Here is a 20,995-nt window from a genome sequence, read left to right on the forward strand (position 1 = left end):
AACTATGCTTTTTTCCAAAAGATCTGCACAGTTTAAAGATAGTGCTCTTCTCTCTGCCTGATCAATTACTTGGGGAGGGTATCCTCTGGAAAGAAATTGTAGTTTAGCATAACTTATAGTCTGCACTCCCAACTCAGGGTTCGAGGTTATTCTTTTGATTCTCAAGAATTGAGAGAAAGGCAAGTGGCGTTTGAGCGGCCTGGGGTGGAAACTCTGGTAGAGTAGAGCATTATTGCGGTCAGTGATTTTTTTTAGAAAACTGTAGTCTCTATCATAGTGCCTGACCGTTTGAGCATGACGTCTAAAAAGGCTATATTGTGTGCCTCAACTTGAAACGTAAATTGAATTCGGGGAATGGTCATTCAATTTGGAAATCTGTGTCTCCAACATACTACGAGATCCTTTCCAGGTGATCAGTATATCATCTATGAATCTTCTATATGAGGCGAGATTAGAACTCCACGTCTCATCTGATAGAATATTCTCAGTTTTAAATTTTAACATGAAAATATTCGCATAGCTGGGGGCTCCGGAGAAGCCCATCGATGTGCCATTGGCTTGAAGATAAAATCGCTTTTGCCAATGAAAATAACTATGAAACAAACAAAAATGAAGGATTTCAAGAAGAAATACTTTATTGGCTTTGATCTCTTGCTGTTTCAAAAGGGCCCATTCGATGGCCTTAATGCCTTCAGTGTGGGGTATGGAAGTGTACAATGACACCACGTCAATTGTACATAACCAGATTTGATCATTTTCATTTAAGTTGATTGCGTTTAAGATGTTTAACAAATGTGTGGTGTCTTGAAGGTATGATGGACTAGCTTGTACAACCGGATGAAAGAATGTGTCCAGATAACAACCAAGAGGCTCATGTAAAGACCCTCATCCTGAGACTATTGGTCTCAGCGGGGGATCCCTCAAGTTTTTGTGGATTTTGGGGGGCATGTATAAACTCGGTCGCCGTGGAAACCGAGTGAATAAGTACTCTTTGGTTTTAGAGTTAATCCACTTCATTTGCGTGGTGTTTGTCAAAATTGAGTCCAAAAGGGTTAAAATGATTGTGTGGGGTCTTCAGAGAGCGGAATGTATGTAGAGGAATCCTACAACATTAATTCAATCTATTGTTCGTATTGAATGCTGTCCATTACTACCAGAGCACCACCTTTATCTGCCCTGGTAAAATGTAACGACTTGTTTCCTTGCAGTGATCTTAATGCAAACCTTTCTCTAGTGGGCAACTTTTCTTTTTTTGAGGTAACATTAGGAAGATTAACCAAATCTTGTTTAACAAGTGTCTCAAATGAATCAATAGTTTTATGAGAGACAGGCGGAACAAATGTACTTTTGGGTTTAAATTCTTGGTATTCAACATCTTCAGATGGAACTAATTCGGAGGTCACAGTGGAAAAGAAGTATCTTAATCTCAACTTTCTGGTGAATTTGTACAGTGCTATTTGAGGATCAAGGCTATTGGTGTGGTGCGTTGGAACAAATGAACTACCTGTTTACAGTGCTGTCATCTGGTTTGTTGTGAGTTTTCTAGAAGAAATGTTTACTACTAGTGTTTCTTGCTACGTGTCCCTCCTGTTTTTGCTGAATCTATGACCTCTGCGGGTTTGGTAGATGCAGTTGCTGCCTGCGTAGGAGGTTGATTTGCAGCGGGACTGATCTCTAAAAAAGAAACCTTAGTTGTACTAGGACCGGCTGTCACGCCATCACTGGTGGAAATTGCGGTGGGTACTGGAGGTCTAGATAGTTGGGTGTCACTGACCGATATTAGGCTCTCTTCTGAAGAGGTAGTACCTTGCTTTTGCCATGATCTTTTTTGAGCGTAAAATTCCGCCCACAAATAAACTTCATCAAGTTTATAATCAATTGTATCACAGTGAAATGTTCTGATTTTTCGCTCGTGAATTTCTTTAGCGTACACATCAAGTTTATTATTGATTTCATCAAGGGTAGTGGTCCAAGCATCAGCTTCCAAGCTAGATGTTAGATTGGATTGTAGTTCTTCAATTTCAGCTTCAAGACCAACTAAAACTTGAGAAAGTTCCTCCACAATTAACAAAAATGTAATCTAATGAACATTTGCTTAAAATAGTATACCACTTTTCCATAAATTTTTTATTCATTTTAAAGAGCATTGGCTTAATCGCTAAGCGTAACCCTCAGGGTATGCGGCTGGCCTTGTGGTACTGAAAAAGAATGGTTGCATGCAGACGCTGATTGATTTCTCTACGTATAAGATATTCAAACTGTCTGATCTGTTGTTGAACAGGACCTGAAGTTGTGTCAACTGTTCTTACTTCTCGTATGAGCCCATAGATGTCAGCGGCTTCTGAAGCAGAATAAACCTTGGTTTGAGCTCTGTTTTCCGTTAAATGTAGAATATCATCAAAAGAAGACATTTTGTGAAAATGGTATGGGGTGCTGCACAATGGCTGCTGTGCAGGGAATTGAATATACAAATAAGAGAACGCAGCGGGTGTGCACTCTAGAAACTAGTTCAAAACCAGTGTATCAAAAAACTTTTCTATATTAACAATTTTCACTTAGAAGTGTGTGCACCAGGCAAGGTGCAGACCATAAGTGATGCTAAACTACAATTTCTTTCCAGAGGATACCCATCACAAGTAATTGATCAGGCAGAGAGAAGAGCACTATCTTTAAACCGTGCAGATCTTTTGAAAAAAAGCATAGTTTCATCCTCAATATCCAGAGAAGTCTTTATTTCGACTTTCTCCACTAGCTCCACTCGAATTAAGGAAATCTTCTTACAAAGATGGGATTTACTTAAATCAGAGCCAGATTTGAAGGGCATGTTTAGTGAACCTCCTTTATTTGCGTACAAAAGATCAAGCAATTTGAAGGAAATTCTTAATAAACGTCCTGAAAACCAAAAAGTTTTGGTCAGAGGTATGACCAAATGCATGAACTGTTCACACTGTAATTATGTCATTTCAGGTAATAGCATCTGCCATTCCGGCACAGGCAAAAAGATTAACTTGCATTTCAATGCGAATTGCAATAGTCATCACGGAATCTACGTTATCAAATGCCCGTGCGATTTGCTATACATTGGCAAAACTGAAAGCATCCTTCGTACAAGGATCACTGAGCATAAAAGTTGTATACGTACCAACACCGTGAGCTCACCGCTAGCTCAACATTGGCAGCAGAAACACCATTTGATTGTCCAATTGAGATTTGGAGTGTTGGAAAAAACTTACAGAACAATCAGACAGGGACACATCTAAGCTGCTTTTACAGAGAGAATCCTACTGGGTATGGCATTTGCAAACACTGTCCCCCAAAGGATTTAATGATACATTCGAATTGTCATGTTTTCTGTAGTTTTATTATGAACTTATCACATGGAGATGTACTGTTGGTTGATTTATTGCCTATTTTACTTTATGTTTATACAATGTACTAGAACATTTCATCTCTATTGAACATCATGATTGTATGTGTATACACTTCTCATTCATTCTTTTAGTGCCAAGATAGATTTTCACTACTTTTTACTATTTTCACAACGATTTGGCATTTGGGAATTCTGTTCCTTTCACTTTGTATTCCCTGGTATTTTTTCATGCTATTCCTGTCTTTTTCCAACACCATCTGGCTCCTTATGTTTTACAGCAAGCCGTTTTCCATCACCCTATATGGTGGATCATTCGGATTCGCCTGACTCGCGCTATCACCCGAGTCCTCCTTCTTTGCCTATTCTTTCACATTACAATATGGCGATTACGTTGATTCACCTGATACATGCCACTATTTTAGTCCCCTTTTTTATGTTCAGTTCACCACGACGCTGTTGAACGCGGAACACCATCCTGTTCCTGCGTCGTTCGAGTCAGCTGAGTTTTTGCCTTTGGCATCTAAGAGCATTTAGTGGTAAGTTTGATCTCGTATATTTTGATTACGCTTGTAAGACCACATATTTCGAGCGTTACATTCGGTTCTTTGTTAATAGGAGCCGCCAGTGTTAGAATCGCCCGTTAGGACCAGGACCTTGGTTGCCTGCCTTTGCACATTCCTTTGGTAATTATTGTTTTTTCACAAGGTATACACGTTTTACCACAGAGACTCTTGTGTGTTCATTGATAGTCATCACCATTTTTATTGTTTTTTATAGTGCTCGGCAGCCGATTTAAGATATCTATCATTTTTGGCTGGTTTCAGTCAGCGAGACTTTTGTGCTCCCAAGTTTTAGTATTCAGGTACATAGAGCCATTCGTTTCACCTTTTCCTTTGATTCACATTTTGAGTGCCTACAAACACGGGCTGGTTATGGTTTTCTTCTGATCTTTTCTAGTTCTTATTTTGCACACACGGTGTCCTTTCTTCACAATCTGTTCATTTAGTGTATTTGTTGATATGCCACATAACATGGGAATCATTTTGGCACCAATTTATGTACTTGAGCTCTTGTCAGCAAATGAAACTACCTAATATATTTATGGAATATAGACCTTATTGTTATGTACATATGTGTTTCAGATGCCCCTGATGAAGGGCTACTGTTTAAAGCCCGAAATGCATTGGGAACATATTGAAATTTGATTTTGCATGCTGAATTCAAGCAGCAACATCGCATTTTACATTGGAAATTATCTGCTACAATTTGGAATAAATTTCGCAGATTTTCAATTGTGGAATCTCATGAGGACTTATTTTTAAATGTGCTTGTAATTTTGTTTTTGATGATGACTTGCGAATAATTGTATTACCTCTTAGAGTCTTCTTGAATATTATGTTGAATTATTACTGTACATTAATTTGTGACACTTTGGTAGTGCACTGGGTCAACCTAGATATTCATCTAGGTTACTTTTTTCTCACTTTTACAAAGTTATCGTTTTCTTGCTTTAGTCATTTGGTGCATGCAGCCTGTATCTGAGTCACATGACTGGTTGTGGATGACAGTTGGACTTTGTGTATTCCTCTTAGGTATCCGCACACAATGGGGAGCTTAGGTGTGACTGTATGTGTCATCAGTGGCATGATGAGAGAGAGGACCTAGGCCCAGCCCCATTGACACGTGAATAGGCTGTGTTCTGTCTCCACACAAAGGGCTGTATACCCCATTTAGGTAGTCTGGAGCCAGGGCCAGGAAGGCAGCACATCTGTGCATTTCAAAGGCATGACTCTAAAAGGTTCTCTCCACTTCACAGGCACAACTGTGTATAAATACTGGACCTCAGACACCACTATTCAGTACACTTCTGGTCCTGTGGATACTTTGCCAGGAAGAAGGACTGTTGTGCTGCTGAAAAGACTGCCACTCTGCTGGACCGATACTCTGAAGGAGCAACCGCCTGCTGCCTTCTTGTCTGGCGAGGAAAAACTAGAGCTGCAACCTCATCCTGAGCCCAGGACCCCAGAGTGGCTATTCAGCTGGTCTCCTGATTTGAGCCTCGGGACAATAAAGACATGAAAGTCCTGGACCCGGTTGATGCACGTTCCTGAGCCCCAGGTGGTGTCCCTCATGCCCTGGACCCTTGGTGTGACTCAGCAAGCTGCATTCAAGCCGTTCAGCTCTCTGTGACCACAAATGGGACTGTTTGCACTGAGACAGTGCTGCTCGCACCGAAAATTAGTGTAAAGCCCCGCCAGCACATATCTCCGCACTGCAGCATCAACAGTTTGTGGGGAACAGCCAATGCAAAACTCCAGCATACCTGTCGGCCACACCCTGCCTGCTCTTCGTGCAACAGCCTTCTGTGATGCTCCCCTTGCTCATTACGGCCCTCTCCAACGTGAACGGGACTCTTGGCACAAAATTTGAGACAGCAACATTTCAGCAGGACTAATCTGGGACTGTATTCGACCTGCGCTCCATCGCAGTCTGCCTGAACTTTTGACTTTTGACTGGTCCAGCGCAACCAGATAGTCGTGGTTGTCACTTTATCCTGTTAGGGGCCATTTTACACTTTATTCCTTACAAATTCATAACTACAGTTCTACTGATTGGACAGTTGTCATTTTGTTCTTATTTTGTTTATTAGATTCTGGTCTATTTTTCCAAGCTGGAGTGGAATACTTTTTGGTGTGGTGTTTTCACTGTTTTACTGTTTGATGTGTTGCAAAAATATTTTACACATTGCCTCTCAGTTCAGCTTCACTGCTCTGTGCCAAACTACCAGGGGTTCAGACCAGGTTAATTTGGGGTTTGCTTGTGCCTTACCCTGATAAGCATTGTTGTTGCTGCTTTACCAGGGCTCACAACTCAGTCAAGCAGTAACCCGATTTCTTTCAAAGAACATCACTCACTCCTAAAATTCTGAAGAAACTGAAGCCACACCTTTTCACAAAATAGTGCATCATACCAGATAGCCACCTGCCTCCTTGTCTGTATTTGTAAAGGTATCTTAGGCGAGTGTCCTCATGTTAGGTCTCTGTTGCTTCCTATGTTTGCACTATATGAATACCCAAACATACATCCATAGTAACCAACCACAAGTTTGAGGTTTAACAAATTAATTTATTTAATAGCCTAGAACAAAAAAGGCTCCATATCTTTCATTCCACAGCCCAAATGAGTCTAATGTTGATTAAAAAAATTAGAGGGCAAGCATAACGGTTGTAGTATGTGTGCCAAAAGTGGAATTGAATTTTCAATCCTCTCCTGAGTTATAATCTGGATTGCCGTCCTATTCAATGGGTCTGAGGCAGACAGTAAAGTCCTGCACAGAAAGGAGACCAGAGGTCTTCGCAATGTGCTGGGATCCCTCCTGGAAGAGGCGAAGTCTTTGTTCGCCATAGATTCACCACCCTAATGCACTTGTTCCCTTTCCACCATAAGCCCTGCATTGCCCAGCATCCCCGTAGTGCTCCCATGCTGCCTACAGGACAATGCTCCTTCCCACCTACTGATACCGGTCTCATACGTCCTATTCCATCACACATGATCTTCTAAGCTGTTCCCCTTCGCCGACTGATGTCTAGTTGCAACACATGCGGCCACTGCACCCCCACTTCCCTTACCTTATCTTAAATGGCCCTCCAAAAGTTTAATAAACTGCTTACTTTACTTATCTGACATATGACATATCTTTACTATGCATTGTTGTTTACACTGCTATTCAAACTATTTAATAACCTGTGCCCCATGTGTGTTAAACCGGGCAGCTGGAATTGCTATGATTTACTTAGAACATTCAATAAAACATGGTAAAAAAAAAACACAGCAACAGTTAACTCTCATGTTGTCTTTCTGAGAACAGTTTTCAAAATGGGTACTCCCTGTGCTCGTTCCCTACCATTACAACCAGGTCCCTCCAGTCCTCGTCCCATGCATTACAAAGTGAGATAATCCGATCTCACTTTTTATTGAATGGGACGAGGAGACAATGGGACCATGAATAATGAAGATTACGGTAAGTAATAGGGCATTACCCATCAACCCTTTTTTAAGCAATATTTGTTCCTCAGCTTTGGTACTTTATGACCCAATAGTTGTCCCAACCTTACTTCTGTGATTTTAAAACTGGAAAACAGATCGAATTAGATGTTGATATAAGGTGGACAAAATCCTCTGAAGAGATAATAAATGAATTCAAATGCAACCGGAAAAACAATGTTAAACAAGCTTTTTTTAAATTTTGCATATTACCCTTTCACAATAAAGTTTTACATATACTAAGAACATCATAGTATTAAACACGATCATAAATAACAATACGTTCAAAAACATCAGTAAACTATATGTAACTTGGCTAATATCATAAATCGATCATATATTCTCCTCAGATACACAGATATAGGAATAACTCGATCATATTGTTGTAAAAATGTTTCCCATTCTCCAGTAGAGGTGCCGCATTCCCCGAACTGCAGATGGAACCCTCTGTAGAGCAGCCGGCTTAGATGTCAGCTTCCCAAATCAACGACACATGGGTTGCTAATGCCTTCAGTTTATGTAAAATTCATTTCAAGGCCGACATGACAGGATGCAAAACTTTGTGAGAGGGGTTTGCTTGGTTCTATTGGCTACATCATTGAAAATGACTAATCTTTCTGAAATGCATGTTCTCGCCCAAAACAGGCTAATCCTTTCCATCACTTTCCAAAATCCAAATCATTCTAACAGGCTTAAATTTCCAGCACTATTCTTGCACGTCTAAAAGAATCTGACTCGACGACTGCAGACTTTTCATCTTTGCTGCTGTCCAGTGTAACCTGAAATAAACGTGTTGCTGAGTTAACTTTCTGGCGTGTCCATCTGAAGTCTCAGAATCAAACTTTAAAACCTTTCCTAATATTGTTCGAAGATACTAGTATTGAAAAAAGCAATTTGTATAGCACTTCTCCAACATGTGCATTGGGTATACCTTTAATCCATATGTAAGAATAAGCAGACCACGGTCTTATTACTCCTTCAAATGACAACTAAGCTTAATTGCTTTTTTATTAAATTGTACCACGGAGGCACTAAAAGCTGCCAAGTTCATAAAAGAAGCAATTGGCCTCTACGGCATGATGAATAAATGGAAAGGTAACACAAAAGCATACTAATAGCAGAATAAGTTTCAGATCAAGAAAGTAGATGAATGCCAGGTCTCCTAGCAGCTATCTATTAAGTGCAGCGAGCTAAATCAGCACTTCGGTCAGAAACTTCTTGGATACTTTTTAATCCACTCAAGTGACTTGTGTGCTGCTCCAGCAACTCCTACCATTTCCTGCTTTGTGGGTTTGTGTAGCCAAGTTCGATTTCAATCTGAAATGTAGCTGTGACATAAAACACAGTCGAATTTTTGAATGAGGTAGACGTGATTATAAGAAACAGGCTGAGATGGTGTGGTGGTGAAGTGCACACATATACTGTGCCAAGCATATAGGGCCCAATTTAGAGTTTGACAGACATGTATTCTGTCGCAAGTATGATGGCTAACCCGTCTGCCTTATTACAAGTTCATTAGGCTATTTAATACATGTCCTTCTTATTACAAGTTCATTAGGATATAATACCTGTCTGCCATATTACAAGTGCATCAGGATATAACATTCGTTCCCAAAAATCAAAATCAGGTTGAAATACCTTAGACCAGTGGTTCCCAAACTTTTTTGACCCGTGGCTCCCTTGACCTAATTGGCAGTTGGCCGTGGCTCCCCACCATTTTTTTACCCGAGCACTGGGGTGCCGCGGCGCACACTTTGGGAACCACTGCCATAGCCCATTGGCTGAGTTCTTGCACTTGTTTGTTTCCATTGAAAGCAATGAATATTATCACTGTGGTGAAGTGGGGTTATCACTACCTTCAGTAGAATGTATAGGTTGCACACAGTCTTGTCCCAATTGAGAACTGTTGGTTCAGGCTTCTACTTTAGAAAACCTGGGATACAAGACCCCATTAAAATTGGTGCAGAAACTGTGGATAGTGCAGAATGTGAAAGCTGGGGCCAGATGAGCGTCTTTGCCTTTGAGCAGTACCTTAGATTAGAAGCTTGCTCTCCGCTGTACCGAGCACGTTGCTTGCACATCCAGTCACATCTTGATAATTGTTAACCCTCTTCGAGGATTGTGCCCTGAATTTCTCAAATAACCTGTACTTACTTATGCTCAAATAATGCCCATCTGCATAATGTTCTTGCACGTGTTCAGATAAGTGAATCGTGCTATTAGTATTAGTGTTTAAAAAGTGTACTGTTTTTCCATGGAACAATATTCAATTATACAGTGCCAGGAAGCATCATAGTGAACACATTTTAAGAAAACGCATTGCTTTAGTTGCAATTTGCAATAATTGGAAATGTATTTTATAGCACATAAACACCTCTGAAAAGACATCTGAGCACTTTTTTTTCAGCGAGAAGCATGCAACTCCGAAACGTAGGATTAGTAAATGAGTACGATTGTTTTTCTTGTGCATTAGTTGTGTTAGGATTGTGCTCTTGGTTGCTTGTTTGTTTACTGTTTAGTGGAGTTAGTAGTGGTATGGATAGAATGACAGGAGTGGGTTTGAAAAGGGGAAGTAGTGAGTTGTTTTGTAAGTAGTGGTCGTGCCTGCTTGTTAGTTGGGTGGCATGGCTGAAGGAGCAGGGATAGGAAGGATGGATGGTTTATTAGTGTTTTGTTTACAACAGCAAGATGTAGATGACAGCTCTTCTAAGGCTACATCTATTGCTTTTCCGTACTATGCACGTTGCGGGAAAAGGATGAAATGTGCAAGCCGCACGTCACGTATATCGGAGATGGGAACATGCAAATCTTTGTTTTAACCAGGACCAAGGGCCGAATCCATGCCCACGACCGAAGTATAGTTTTCTATGCTCACTCCTGTCATAGATTTCGTGCCCATGACAAGCACCAGGGACATAAGAGCGCGGCAAATTTCTCCCCTCACCTCCACCTGTAGAAGGAAGGACAGGGCGCTTCTAGCGAAGACGGCTTGAGCTCCTCGTTGTGAGCCGAGGAGGAGGAGGGTGCTCGCTCGCAGGCAGGGAGCCCGCCCAGCTCTTTCCCTTGACTCCGTTCAGAATCACCTCCTGTAAGAAGGCTAAGGGACCCCTAGAGTGACCACTCATCTGGGCCCATTAGCAGTAGTTACAGAGTCCCGGCTGATGAGCGCAGAGCCATTGAGATGCAGAGTGTGATGATCGCGTGACCTGGCAGCAGAAAGGAGGGGGAGGAATTGCGGCTGCAATTTCCACGACCCACATCCTGCACGGCGCCGCGGCGCCCCTGGCTTCTCATCACGGCGCACCAGGGCGCCGCGGCGCACACTTTGGGAACCACTGCCTTAGACCATCCCTCTTCTGAGCAAGAGGCCGAGCACTCAGAAGCATAAGATGATCTGAGGCTTGTGCTGGTTAGTAGCTACCAATGTCGCTGATCGAGGCAATTAGCTACAGTAACTTGAGCAGTTAGTGAACGCACTGAGCATATACACTAGAGTTATTTTCACACTCTAGCCCTGATGCTTAGAAGAATTCATGCAACACTTTTCACTTTATCTTGTAGCTGGACTTAAGTTGTGTGTCTAATGGAATCTTGGCACAACTCAAGATAATATTTATCCAAATCCGATTTTCTTTGCCTATCCTAGTCGGTTAAATGAGTACATACCGGTACTAAACTCCCACAACACCAGAAGGGGAATCATAGAATCAGGACACAAGTCCTAAAAAAAGAAGTGGGGGGACACTGACGTCATGACAGGAAGTGAAGTCACGAAAGGTGGCTTGCACTCAGTTGCAGTATATAGTTATCGAGCTCCCGGTAAAATAAGTGGGGGGACGCCGTCCACCCGCGCGGTACCCCGACTCGAACCCTATGACAGAATACACCACATGTTCTTGGGCAAATTTTCATCAATGTCTCCAATTAGGTTGCATCATTAATATCGACTTGTGACCAACTTTTCGACCTCCCTATGGTCGAGATACCTTTCTAATTTACACTCTGGATGTACCTCTTAGTTCACGTCTCTCATTGAGGTAATCCCTTCCACCTGCCCCGCCCGCCTTAATGAGTAAGGCACAATATATTACTTTCATCTTCAATAAGTTTCTTAAAAATAACCTTTAATTGACTTGTAGAATGAAAAACTTGAAGTTACCAAATATGCGTCGTTTTCTGCCTGCACTTTTGAACCTTCATCCCCCTCCCCACCAATTCCTTCTTCTCCCTGAAAGTGACAACCTGAAAGTGAACCCCTTCCCGCCCTCTGGGTCTGTCTGGAAGTTTGTGGCTTTCTCCCCATTCCTCAAGCTGTGTCCTCTCTATGGGTGTTTTGAAAAAGACAGCCTGAGGCCACAAAAGCCCCCTGACAAGAAAAGACAAAGTGTCACACTACTAATCACCGAGACAAAAGTCACAGAGAAAAGTGCCGGGCTCAAACTTAATTAATTTCTCTGCTTGTTTCTTCTGGGGGATCCAACTTGAATGCTGAGCTTTCAAAGTGACCGCACACAGTCAAGCCAGTGGTTGAAGTGAGTTGTGTTAGTTTAACCCTTTATTTCACAGATGACCTCAGGATAAGGGTAATAACGTTTAAACATAGTATGCAGGCTAAAAGGCAATCCACGTTGAATGATGCATGCTTTGTTGCATAGCAGCTGCTATATATATCTGCCTTATGTTATCACATGTTCTGCACTTGGACTGTAAGTTATGTCACCTTACAATTTCGGTAGCACCATTAGTGTTTTGGAGAATTAACTCTGGACTTAGCACCAAACCCTTAAGCGCCTAATTATGAGTTGCTCATGATTTTGGAAAGTATTACTTCACTAGGTGTAGGCTGGTACAGTTGTGTTTAGTACTTACCTGGTGGTACCACCTCCCCGTTCCAAATTCTGCTACTTGGAATAGGGACTGACTGAATAATACCATAATTTCTAGTGTGTGGTATTTTTCCCACACAAATTCCATCAAGAGAAAGTCTTGGAGGCAAAAAAGTGCAGTAATACACAAGTTGTAATGCATGCTCAGTCACACATGCCTGGTTGCGCAAGAATATGGAGTGCTGTGCTGGCCACACTGAAACGAGAGCCCGTTAATTCCTATTAGACAGCTTTGCACACTGATATGTAAGTGCCCATCTAGCCAACTGCACAATGATACCCAAGCTAGGAGATTGGTAACGTGACTGGAATAGACCTTGTTCTAAAATAGGTCACTACAAATTCAAGGAGGATTCAATGGATTGTAACATTATTTTATCCAAAATGTACAGTTTTAAAACCAAGATAAGAACTATGAATATTTGACTTTTCAGAGTAGAGTTCTAATGTATTTGAAGACAGCGGAATGTGTCTGTTGCGTAGCAACATTGAGGGACTTGCACTCTCTACTGGTTACATTAAAATGCAACGAATGTTGCTGAATATCCTATAATGCAAAATCCAAAATGTGATCAACATTCAAAAGTGCACATAATTGTCATAAGTATTCATGATGTTACATTTGCAAACCCACAAGACATGACTCCTGAGAAAATGTTTTCAGTCTACCAATATTCATGATGTGAGTTCATATTTAAAATTGTATTGATTTGCAGGAAAGTTAATTGCCTTCTGTAAACGATATTTAGATATTTTAAGGGTTTAGGTACATAGTACTTCTGTGGTTTGAACACATTACTTTTTTTGACCTTCAAATTTTATCATCATCATTTCTGGACCTAGTGTTGTTGTCTCCCTACATTTAAAGCCCTCCCAAGTTTTGCTAACGCTTGTAGCGGGGGAATGAAGGAGATGGAAGTATCTGTTGATTGTGTGTGGGTTAGATCAGGTGTTCATACCCATATTGATTTCTTCTAAGGGTGGTAACAGCTGGTAGTTGACCTTCTCTTCATTATGGAACCTCACATTGTGCTAAAACACATAATTGTGAGATGGGCATTTATCATCAGCAACATTGTTAGACACAGGGCAATAATGCCTGATTAATAGCCATATGCAGAACCCTTGTAGTGTTTGTGAAAATAAAGTATAGTTTGACTATTATAGATGTCTATACTGTACACAATTGTACATAGGCATTGTACACATTTGGCCTCAGAGCGGTTACAAGTTGTTTTAAATGACTGCATTGCTGGTACTTCAAATATGTTATGTTATGCGTATTTGTATAGCACACAACTCACCCTGGAGGGTATTATGTCTATCTGATTAGGGAATGGCACAAATGTTATGTTTGTGTGTGTGTGTGGCCCATTGGAATGGTATTTGGAGCAAGTTTACTGATAAACACCCATTGACAGGTCAGTTACTACAGGACAGTGGTTAAATTCCATCCGTTACCAGAGTGCACCCCCAAATAGTTTGAAAATTCACGGCTTACTGCCTCATGGGTTACAAGCTACAATCACAGCCTAGAGGAAAACAACTCAACCCGACCTTAAAAGGCTAATTTCTGCTTCACGAATGTAACCACTTATGATTTTGTTCCACAAAAATGTTTTCTTTTTTTTTTACAACTTTCACAAATCAAATACCATGACATAAACCATACATGTAGGTCCATAAGTAGTAATATGAGGTTTATTACCATTGCTCAGGGAAGGGCATCAGATCCCATGAAGCCTGGATTTAAGTACTCTTGTTTATGTTTGTGGTATGGGAAAGTAACAACTGAACATGTCTACAGTAAGAAAAATACACCTTGATGGTCAAATCTAGAAACATCATGTAAAGCATATGCTGCTTTTAACACGGAAACATCTTTAAATGACGTGATATATGTTGATGCTCGACGCACACCGCTGTGCTATGGCGGTGTGAATCAGAATATCCTAGTTCGGTATAGCCTCTGAAAAAAAACTAGCATTGTAAATATCATTCACAAAAATAGCGCCCATAGGTTGTATATTTTCTATTATTAACTCGAAAGTTGTGTTATTTTTGTACATTTTATTAGGACACTGGATTTTTGTCAAACAATATTCTGACAATGATAATCTGGTACCACACCGTGCAGTAATCTGACATATATTTGCAGCACCATTCAAAACATCTCGCACCGGGCCTTTCGATGAGTACATGCTCTCCACAGAGATGGGATGGGGTGACCTAAATGAGCGCTTAGCACACAGCCTGCTTCTAACCAATTCAGCGGTGGTCACCAGGGAAGGCCGGGGCTTGTCGGGTCCACAAAGAGTTCCTGCCGCTGCATTAAGAGCAGCGCATCAGTATGCAGCAGGCATGGGCTGCGCCTTAGACATGCAAATTCTGGGGCATTTTGGAAACTCGTGTTCTACAATTACTGTTCACACTGGGTGGATTATAACCAGGCAGAGCAGGAGCAGCCACATCCAAAGGACCGGCTCAATGTCACGTTATCCTTTTCTACTCTATTGTCTCATTGGGAGAATTTCATTCCGGAGAATAAATAAATCTATTTATCTATCTATCTATCAGGGCCGGCTCTAGGCTCATGGTGGCCCTGGGCAGGGAGCGTAGGTAGGGGGCCCGGAAGAGGGGGTCCGGGCGGAGTGGAGAGCGCAGGCCAGTAAAGAGGGGAGGGGGTCAGGGTGTTTAGAAGTGGAACATAGCCGGAGGCCGCCAAATCCCTGCCAGGGGCCACCACGCAAATATGTATCCATCCTCAGAGGATTAATATTTTAAGGATATATATTGGCGTGGTGGCCCCTGGGGTTTGGTGGCCCTGTGCAGGTGCACAGTTTGCACATGCCTAAAGCCGGCCCTGTATCTATCTATCTATCTATCTATCTATCTATCTATCTCTGAAATTTATCTATCTATCTATCTCTGAAACTAATCTATGTGTCTGTCTATCGATCTATGTGTCTATCAAACTATGTGTCTGTCTGTCTATCGATTCCTGAACTATCTGGCTATCGATCTATGTGTCTGTCTGTTGATTTCTGAAATATCTATCTATCTATCTATCTATCTATCTATCTATCTATCTATCTATCTATCTATCTATCTATCTATCAGCCTGTGTGTCGAATCCTAAATTCATTCATTCAATCTATCTATCTATCTATCTATCTATCTATCTATCTATCTATCTATCTATCTATCTATCTATCTATCTATCTATCTATCTATCTATCTATCTATCTCTAAAATCAATCTATCTATATCTATCTATCTATCTATCGATTCCTGAATTCTATCTATCTATCTATCTCTAAAATCAATCTATCTATATCTATCTATCTATCTATCTATCTATCGATTCCTGAATTCATTCTATCTATCTATCTATCTATCTATCTATCTATCTATCTATTATTCTGGCGTTCTATTGTTCTTTCTCCCATTCTATAATTCTATACATCTGCTTCTCTGTATTTCTATCATTATAATTATCTGTCTATCTCTCGCTCTATCGGTCTGTTTACTGATAGTGCTTTGGAAGCACAGACAGCAGCAATACTGCACTTGTGATGAAGTGTGTGTGTGTGTGTTTTTAATCGATAAAATGGCTTCCTCTGCTGTATCAATGGAGAGGCCTCATAGTAAATAAACCACGTCAGACGCATCACCGACCAAAATATGAAGATTAAACAAATGTACGTCCCACGCCTGTCCTGTGTTTTAAGAGTATTCAAACTACAACATGGCACAATATTACCAAACACAACGCGATCGCGACCCTCTAGGGCCAAAATAACTCCACAAAAGTTGAGCGGTACACACTCTTGTTAGAAAAAGAATAAACACTTCAAATTGTTTATTTTTTATTTTTTACAATTTCTTTCATTTTTCTGCCCTTTCATCTGCCTTTTAATCAAAATGCCGGATTATTTCTATCACAGTTTGTTGTTTGTTTCCCTGAGAGTTTGGCATTATGTGCTGTAAAAATGACGGTTTATTTTACTGTTGACACGAGTTCGCATCGACCGCACAATTTTAATTGCAGAACAGGGGGCTACAGTATTACAGCAGCCACTGCAGAGAGTCAGCACTCGCAACCAGCCAACAGAACTTTTTTTGTTTGTTTTTTTACCACAACACGCAAATATTTCCAACAAGTTAGCACATTAGGACAGGAAGTCACTAAAAAAGTCCCGCAAACGCCTAATAGGTGTGGAACCTTAGCCAATATTTGCAGCTATCTCTGGCTTCTAGTTTCCAAAAACGCACAAGGCAAGTAGCAAGATTTAAGTATCATTCAATGCCACTCAAGGGTCGCCCCTCAAACAAAGCACTGAGCATGCAGCAGGAGAGGTACATTGATGAGAAGGGTCTGGGGCTTGGAAAACCTGCTGCTTCAAGTCTGTTTATCTGGGGACGCATTCGGTTAGTTATCGAGCTGTTTTGGACCCGAGGGCCGCAGCGAGCAAAAGTAAAGTGTGACTCACCTATCGCCGCGTCGCAGATGAGTTGTTGTGGGTGCGAAGCGGCACAGCTGCAGGCGTCTGCCCGCTCCGGGTGTCTGAAGGTCAGAAGCAGCAGCACTGAAAACAGACAGCGACTGACGGCAGACTCCATGCTGACTTACAACGCACAGCTGACCGTCTGGGCAAAGCAGTCCCTTTCCCTCTTCCTGGGCACGAAGATTGAAACTTGCTGCTCGCCGTCCCCTTCCCTGCCTTCGCTTCTGTTCCCGCGAGCACACCAGAGACAGACGCCGCGGAAGAGCTCGCCAAGCCTCCGTTTGAGTGCAAGCTTATGCTATCTGACTTCTAACTCTCCTCAAATGGGACCCTCTTTTTATGCCTGAGAGCCTGGCTGCTAACCCCGCCTTCCTGATGAAAAAAGCAGAGCTCTGCTGAAAATATTGTATGACAGTTTTATTGTATTAAACTTTCCTGCTCTGATCTGAATGCTAGTGTTGTGACTCAGTGTGACTATTAATAACCCTAAACCTTAATTTTAGAAAATTCAGATTTACAGCCTCTTATTTCAGGGTCTGGCTCGGTGTGTAGAGTGAAATTGGGGACATGTTTGTATAGATTAACTGTTCCAGTTGGAATTAATGGTCCATTTACTTTTTCGCCCAAGCAGAAAGGTGAACATATAAACTTTGAAATATAAACTGAATGTTTTATTGCTGTAACCAATGCTTTAAATTGGAAATATAGAAGTGCAGTACTCTCTATTTAGAGCAAATTTTTGCTCCTGAGAAGTGTGGGTACTCTCCCATTAAATACATTGCAAGAGTGCTGAAAAGTGCATGTACCCTCCCTCTGGAATGATAGAAAGGCAGGTACTCCGTATTGGACAGCACCGGCCCATTTCAAGCACTGACTGTAACACACAAGAACATTACACTTCATACATTGTATATAATCAGACAACAAACAACATTAATTTGCTATGACCAGTTAAAAGGCTTTTTCAAAAATAGTGGAAGGTTACTTTGAGGTCTCAGCTACAGGTAGCTTTAGCTGTCTATTGGCAGACCTTTTGTTTCCAATAAATTACATATGAGCTTTGGATCTGTCCCTGACACAAGACTTGATGGCTTTGCTGTCTATCTCATTGTCTGTCGGTTGTTCATTCAATGATTTACTTCCTTATTGTTGTGTTTGTCTTATACATGAATATTTCAGTCTCCACGTTCCCTTATTGGATGAGCTGAATCCTTCCATTGCAAACTTCACGGGATATTTTTATATTCTGTATCTCACATTCCATTGGAATGCATGTGTTTCCTCCTTCTTTCTCGACCCCATTTTCTTCTAATTGCCTCCCCCACACTTTCTCTTTTCATTCAAGCCTGCTGCCCATTTCACTCCCCATCCTGCTCCCTGTGTTAAATTTTTAAAAATTAGAATTATTTATTTTAATAAGTGCCTAGAAGCTAAAAAAAGAGCTGCTAGGCTGCTCACTTCAGTTGTTGCACTTTGCACACAGTTGTTCTGAACTCTTTTTTAATTTTTAATATACTGGCATTTGCCATGTTAGAATAGTAAATTAAATATGAATGCCAGCCATAATAGAAAATCCCACCATAAATATAAAAGGGGCCTCCAGATTAAGTACACCAAATCCCAGCCACTGGTGCCTACAAACCATGAAAATCTGAAGTCCTTTAAGCTAGATCCCTGGATCCTTACTGATAAGTTCATCAAATTTAACACTTCCACATAAGACATTGTTCCTGTTTTCAATAAGCAGTGTGTAGTGTTAGTTCTCTGAAACTTCACATTGGCGACTTACACAGGCTGCAAAGTCTTGGCACGAAAGGCCCTTTCAAGTTTGCAAGGAGCCCAAAAACGTCAGAGGAGCTCAGCTGACCCCCACCAAGGGCCCTGGACCTGAGGGGAACTACTTGTGGGTCAGGAACTCACTCCAGCAGAGACACGCAGGGCACAGGAAGGTCCAGTTGTAGGTCCCCAGAGCAGGTCAGCTGGGCAGTTGTAGGGAGCCTCTGGAGCCTGTTATGTCCCTATAGCTCAGAACAGGAGGCCAGATGGCTGACCCTTGGGGGTACTTTTGCCTGGGATGAAGGGCCCAGGCCTAATCTTCCTTCTCTGCCAGCCGGGCAGCAGTCACCAGAACAGCAGAGTAGCAGGGCCGCTGAATGGCTGTCTTCTGGCAGCAAAGCAGCATGCTCGTCCTTCTTCAGTAGTATCCACAGGTCCATAAGTGTACTGAAGAGTTAGGGTCTGATGTCCATGAGGTAGAATATTTATACCTGATGGATTATTTTAAGTGGTAGAGCTTCTAGAGGTTTCCCTTTTATGTGCACAGGTTTCCTGCCGCCCCCGCCCTGGCTCTTGACTAACTACATGGGTATGCATTCCTTTGTGTGATGGCAGGACACAGCATATACAGGTGTAAGTAGGGCTGTGCCTAACTCTTGCCTCCCATCCTGCCAGTGATGGCTCATCCATGCACACTTAAGGTGTATTTTGTGTGTGGCTGTTTAGGAGGAATACACCAAGTCTAACAGCCAACCACATCCAGTCTTGTGACCCAGAGACGGCCTGGAGGCACTAAATTGCTAAGGCAGGAACATTTCAACTTTCTAAAAGTGGCATTTTCAAACTCATACAAAAAATCCGATTTTTCAATTCTAGCAATAGTGAAGCTGAATTTAAGAGTTTTTAACTATCTGGACATAAAAAAAAAACTAAAATGACATGCTGTATGTTTTAAATACATGGTACCCTTCCCTCTGGGCTGTCCAGGGCCTACCCTAGGGGGGATTTATATGTATTAAAACTTAAGGTTTGGGCCTGGCATAAGACATCTTGCCAGGTCAAAATATCAGTTCAAAACTGCACACACAGGCCACAATGGCAGGCCCAAAAAAGGTTTGTAAGGCTACTTAAGTGGGTGGCACAAGAATTGCTGCTGTCCCACTAGTAGCATTTCATTTACAGGCCCTGGGTACATGTAGTACCATTTTGCTAGGGACGTAAAGGTAACCTAAATGTGCCGATTAGGTGAAAGCCAATTTGTCAATGTTTGGAGGAGAGAGCACAAGCACTGTAGCACTGGTAAAGTGCTCAGAGTCCTGCGGCTAACAAAAACCGGTTCAGAAAGCAGTACAGTGAAGGCAAAACGTTTGGGGAATGACCCTGAAGAAAGGGGCTTGTCCAACAATGTCGCAGACAGTGTTCTTGCTGGTCTGCATCTTAATATTCATTATGTAAAGTAAACAAATCATTGCACTAGGGCCTCATGACTAAATTGAGCGTTTGCACATATGCTTTAAAATCACTTTCTAATTTTTGATGTACCAACCTCAAAAAGCAATTAGAGAGCAGCCCTGTGTTCACAGAAAAACAAAACTGCAGGATGAAAAGCAGAACACGGTTTAAGCCAAATAAGTGTAACATCTAATATGTTTAAACAAGAATTTATTTCCACTTTTAGTTTGGCAGACCGAAGTACAGCACACCTGTTGACAACATGCAATTAGATTTTGCTGGTTGTTCTCAACAGGAAAGAAAAGAGGATTATTTTTTCAATGCCGTGTTTTCCTGCATAATCTGAATTTCTCAAAGAACTTAAACTTTTTTGAAATACATCTTTGAATCCATCAATTCCTATGAGGCAACGTCTGAAATGTCATGCCATTGGTACCAAAGCAAGGAAAGTCACGGGTAACATCTGCTATGTCTGGACCTCCTAGCTGTTGTCCACAACTACTAAAGAGTTACATATCATAGGCAGACATGATTATGTGCAAACAGGCATGTAAGAAATTAGGTTACTGTTTGATTGTGGTGTGAGGTCTGGTGAAGCAGCAACCAAAATCCTTGTCAGGGTGTAGCACAAGCCAACCCTAAATTAACCTGTGCTCAAACACCTGGTATCTTGGCACAGAGTAGCCAGGCTTAACTTAGAAGCATTATGTAGAGTATTTGTGCTAGACTCCAAACAGTAATACAGTGAGGACACCTCACAAAAGTATCCTACAACACGCTAGACATATAGAGTAACTTTACATACATAAAACAAGCTCACAATAACAAAAATCCAATCATAGAACAGGAGATATGCATGATTTTAGTGAAAATAATACCAAAAAAGCAAAAAACGCCTTCTGTGGATAACTGGTTGCGCCAGACCAGGAAAAAAGTCACAAGTTCAGGTCAACTGCAAT

The 20,995-nt window shown here is 41.5% G+C and overlaps 2 protein-coding genes across 2 annotated transcripts in view; one reads left to right on the plus strand and one right to left on the minus strand.

The window, feature by feature from the left end:
* The window catches only part of TIMP4 (TIMP metallopeptidase inhibitor 4), a 103,600-nt gene extending 86,481 nt beyond the window's left edge, over positions 1-17,119 (minus strand). Inside the window, exon 1 of the mRNA XM_078661414.1 lies at positions 16,794-17,119. Coding sequence (XP_078517540.1) covers positions 16,794-16,923 — 130 coding nt within the window. The 5' untranslated portion in view covers positions 16,924-17,119. The remainder of the gene's footprint in view (positions 1-16,793) is intronic.
* Positions 1-20,995, plus strand: part of SYN2 (synapsin II) — a 1,086,516-nt gene that overhangs the window by 688,988 nt on the left and 376,533 nt on the right. The gene's annotated exons all lie outside the window — the stretch shown is intronic.

Source organism: Lissotriton helveticus, chromosome 9 (genome assembly GCF_964261635.1).
Source record: "Lissotriton helveticus chromosome 9, aLisHel1.1, whole genome shotgun sequence".
In the NCBI taxonomy this organism is placed as follows: domain Eukaryota; kingdom Metazoa; phylum Chordata; class Amphibia; order Caudata; family Salamandridae; genus Lissotriton; species Lissotriton helveticus.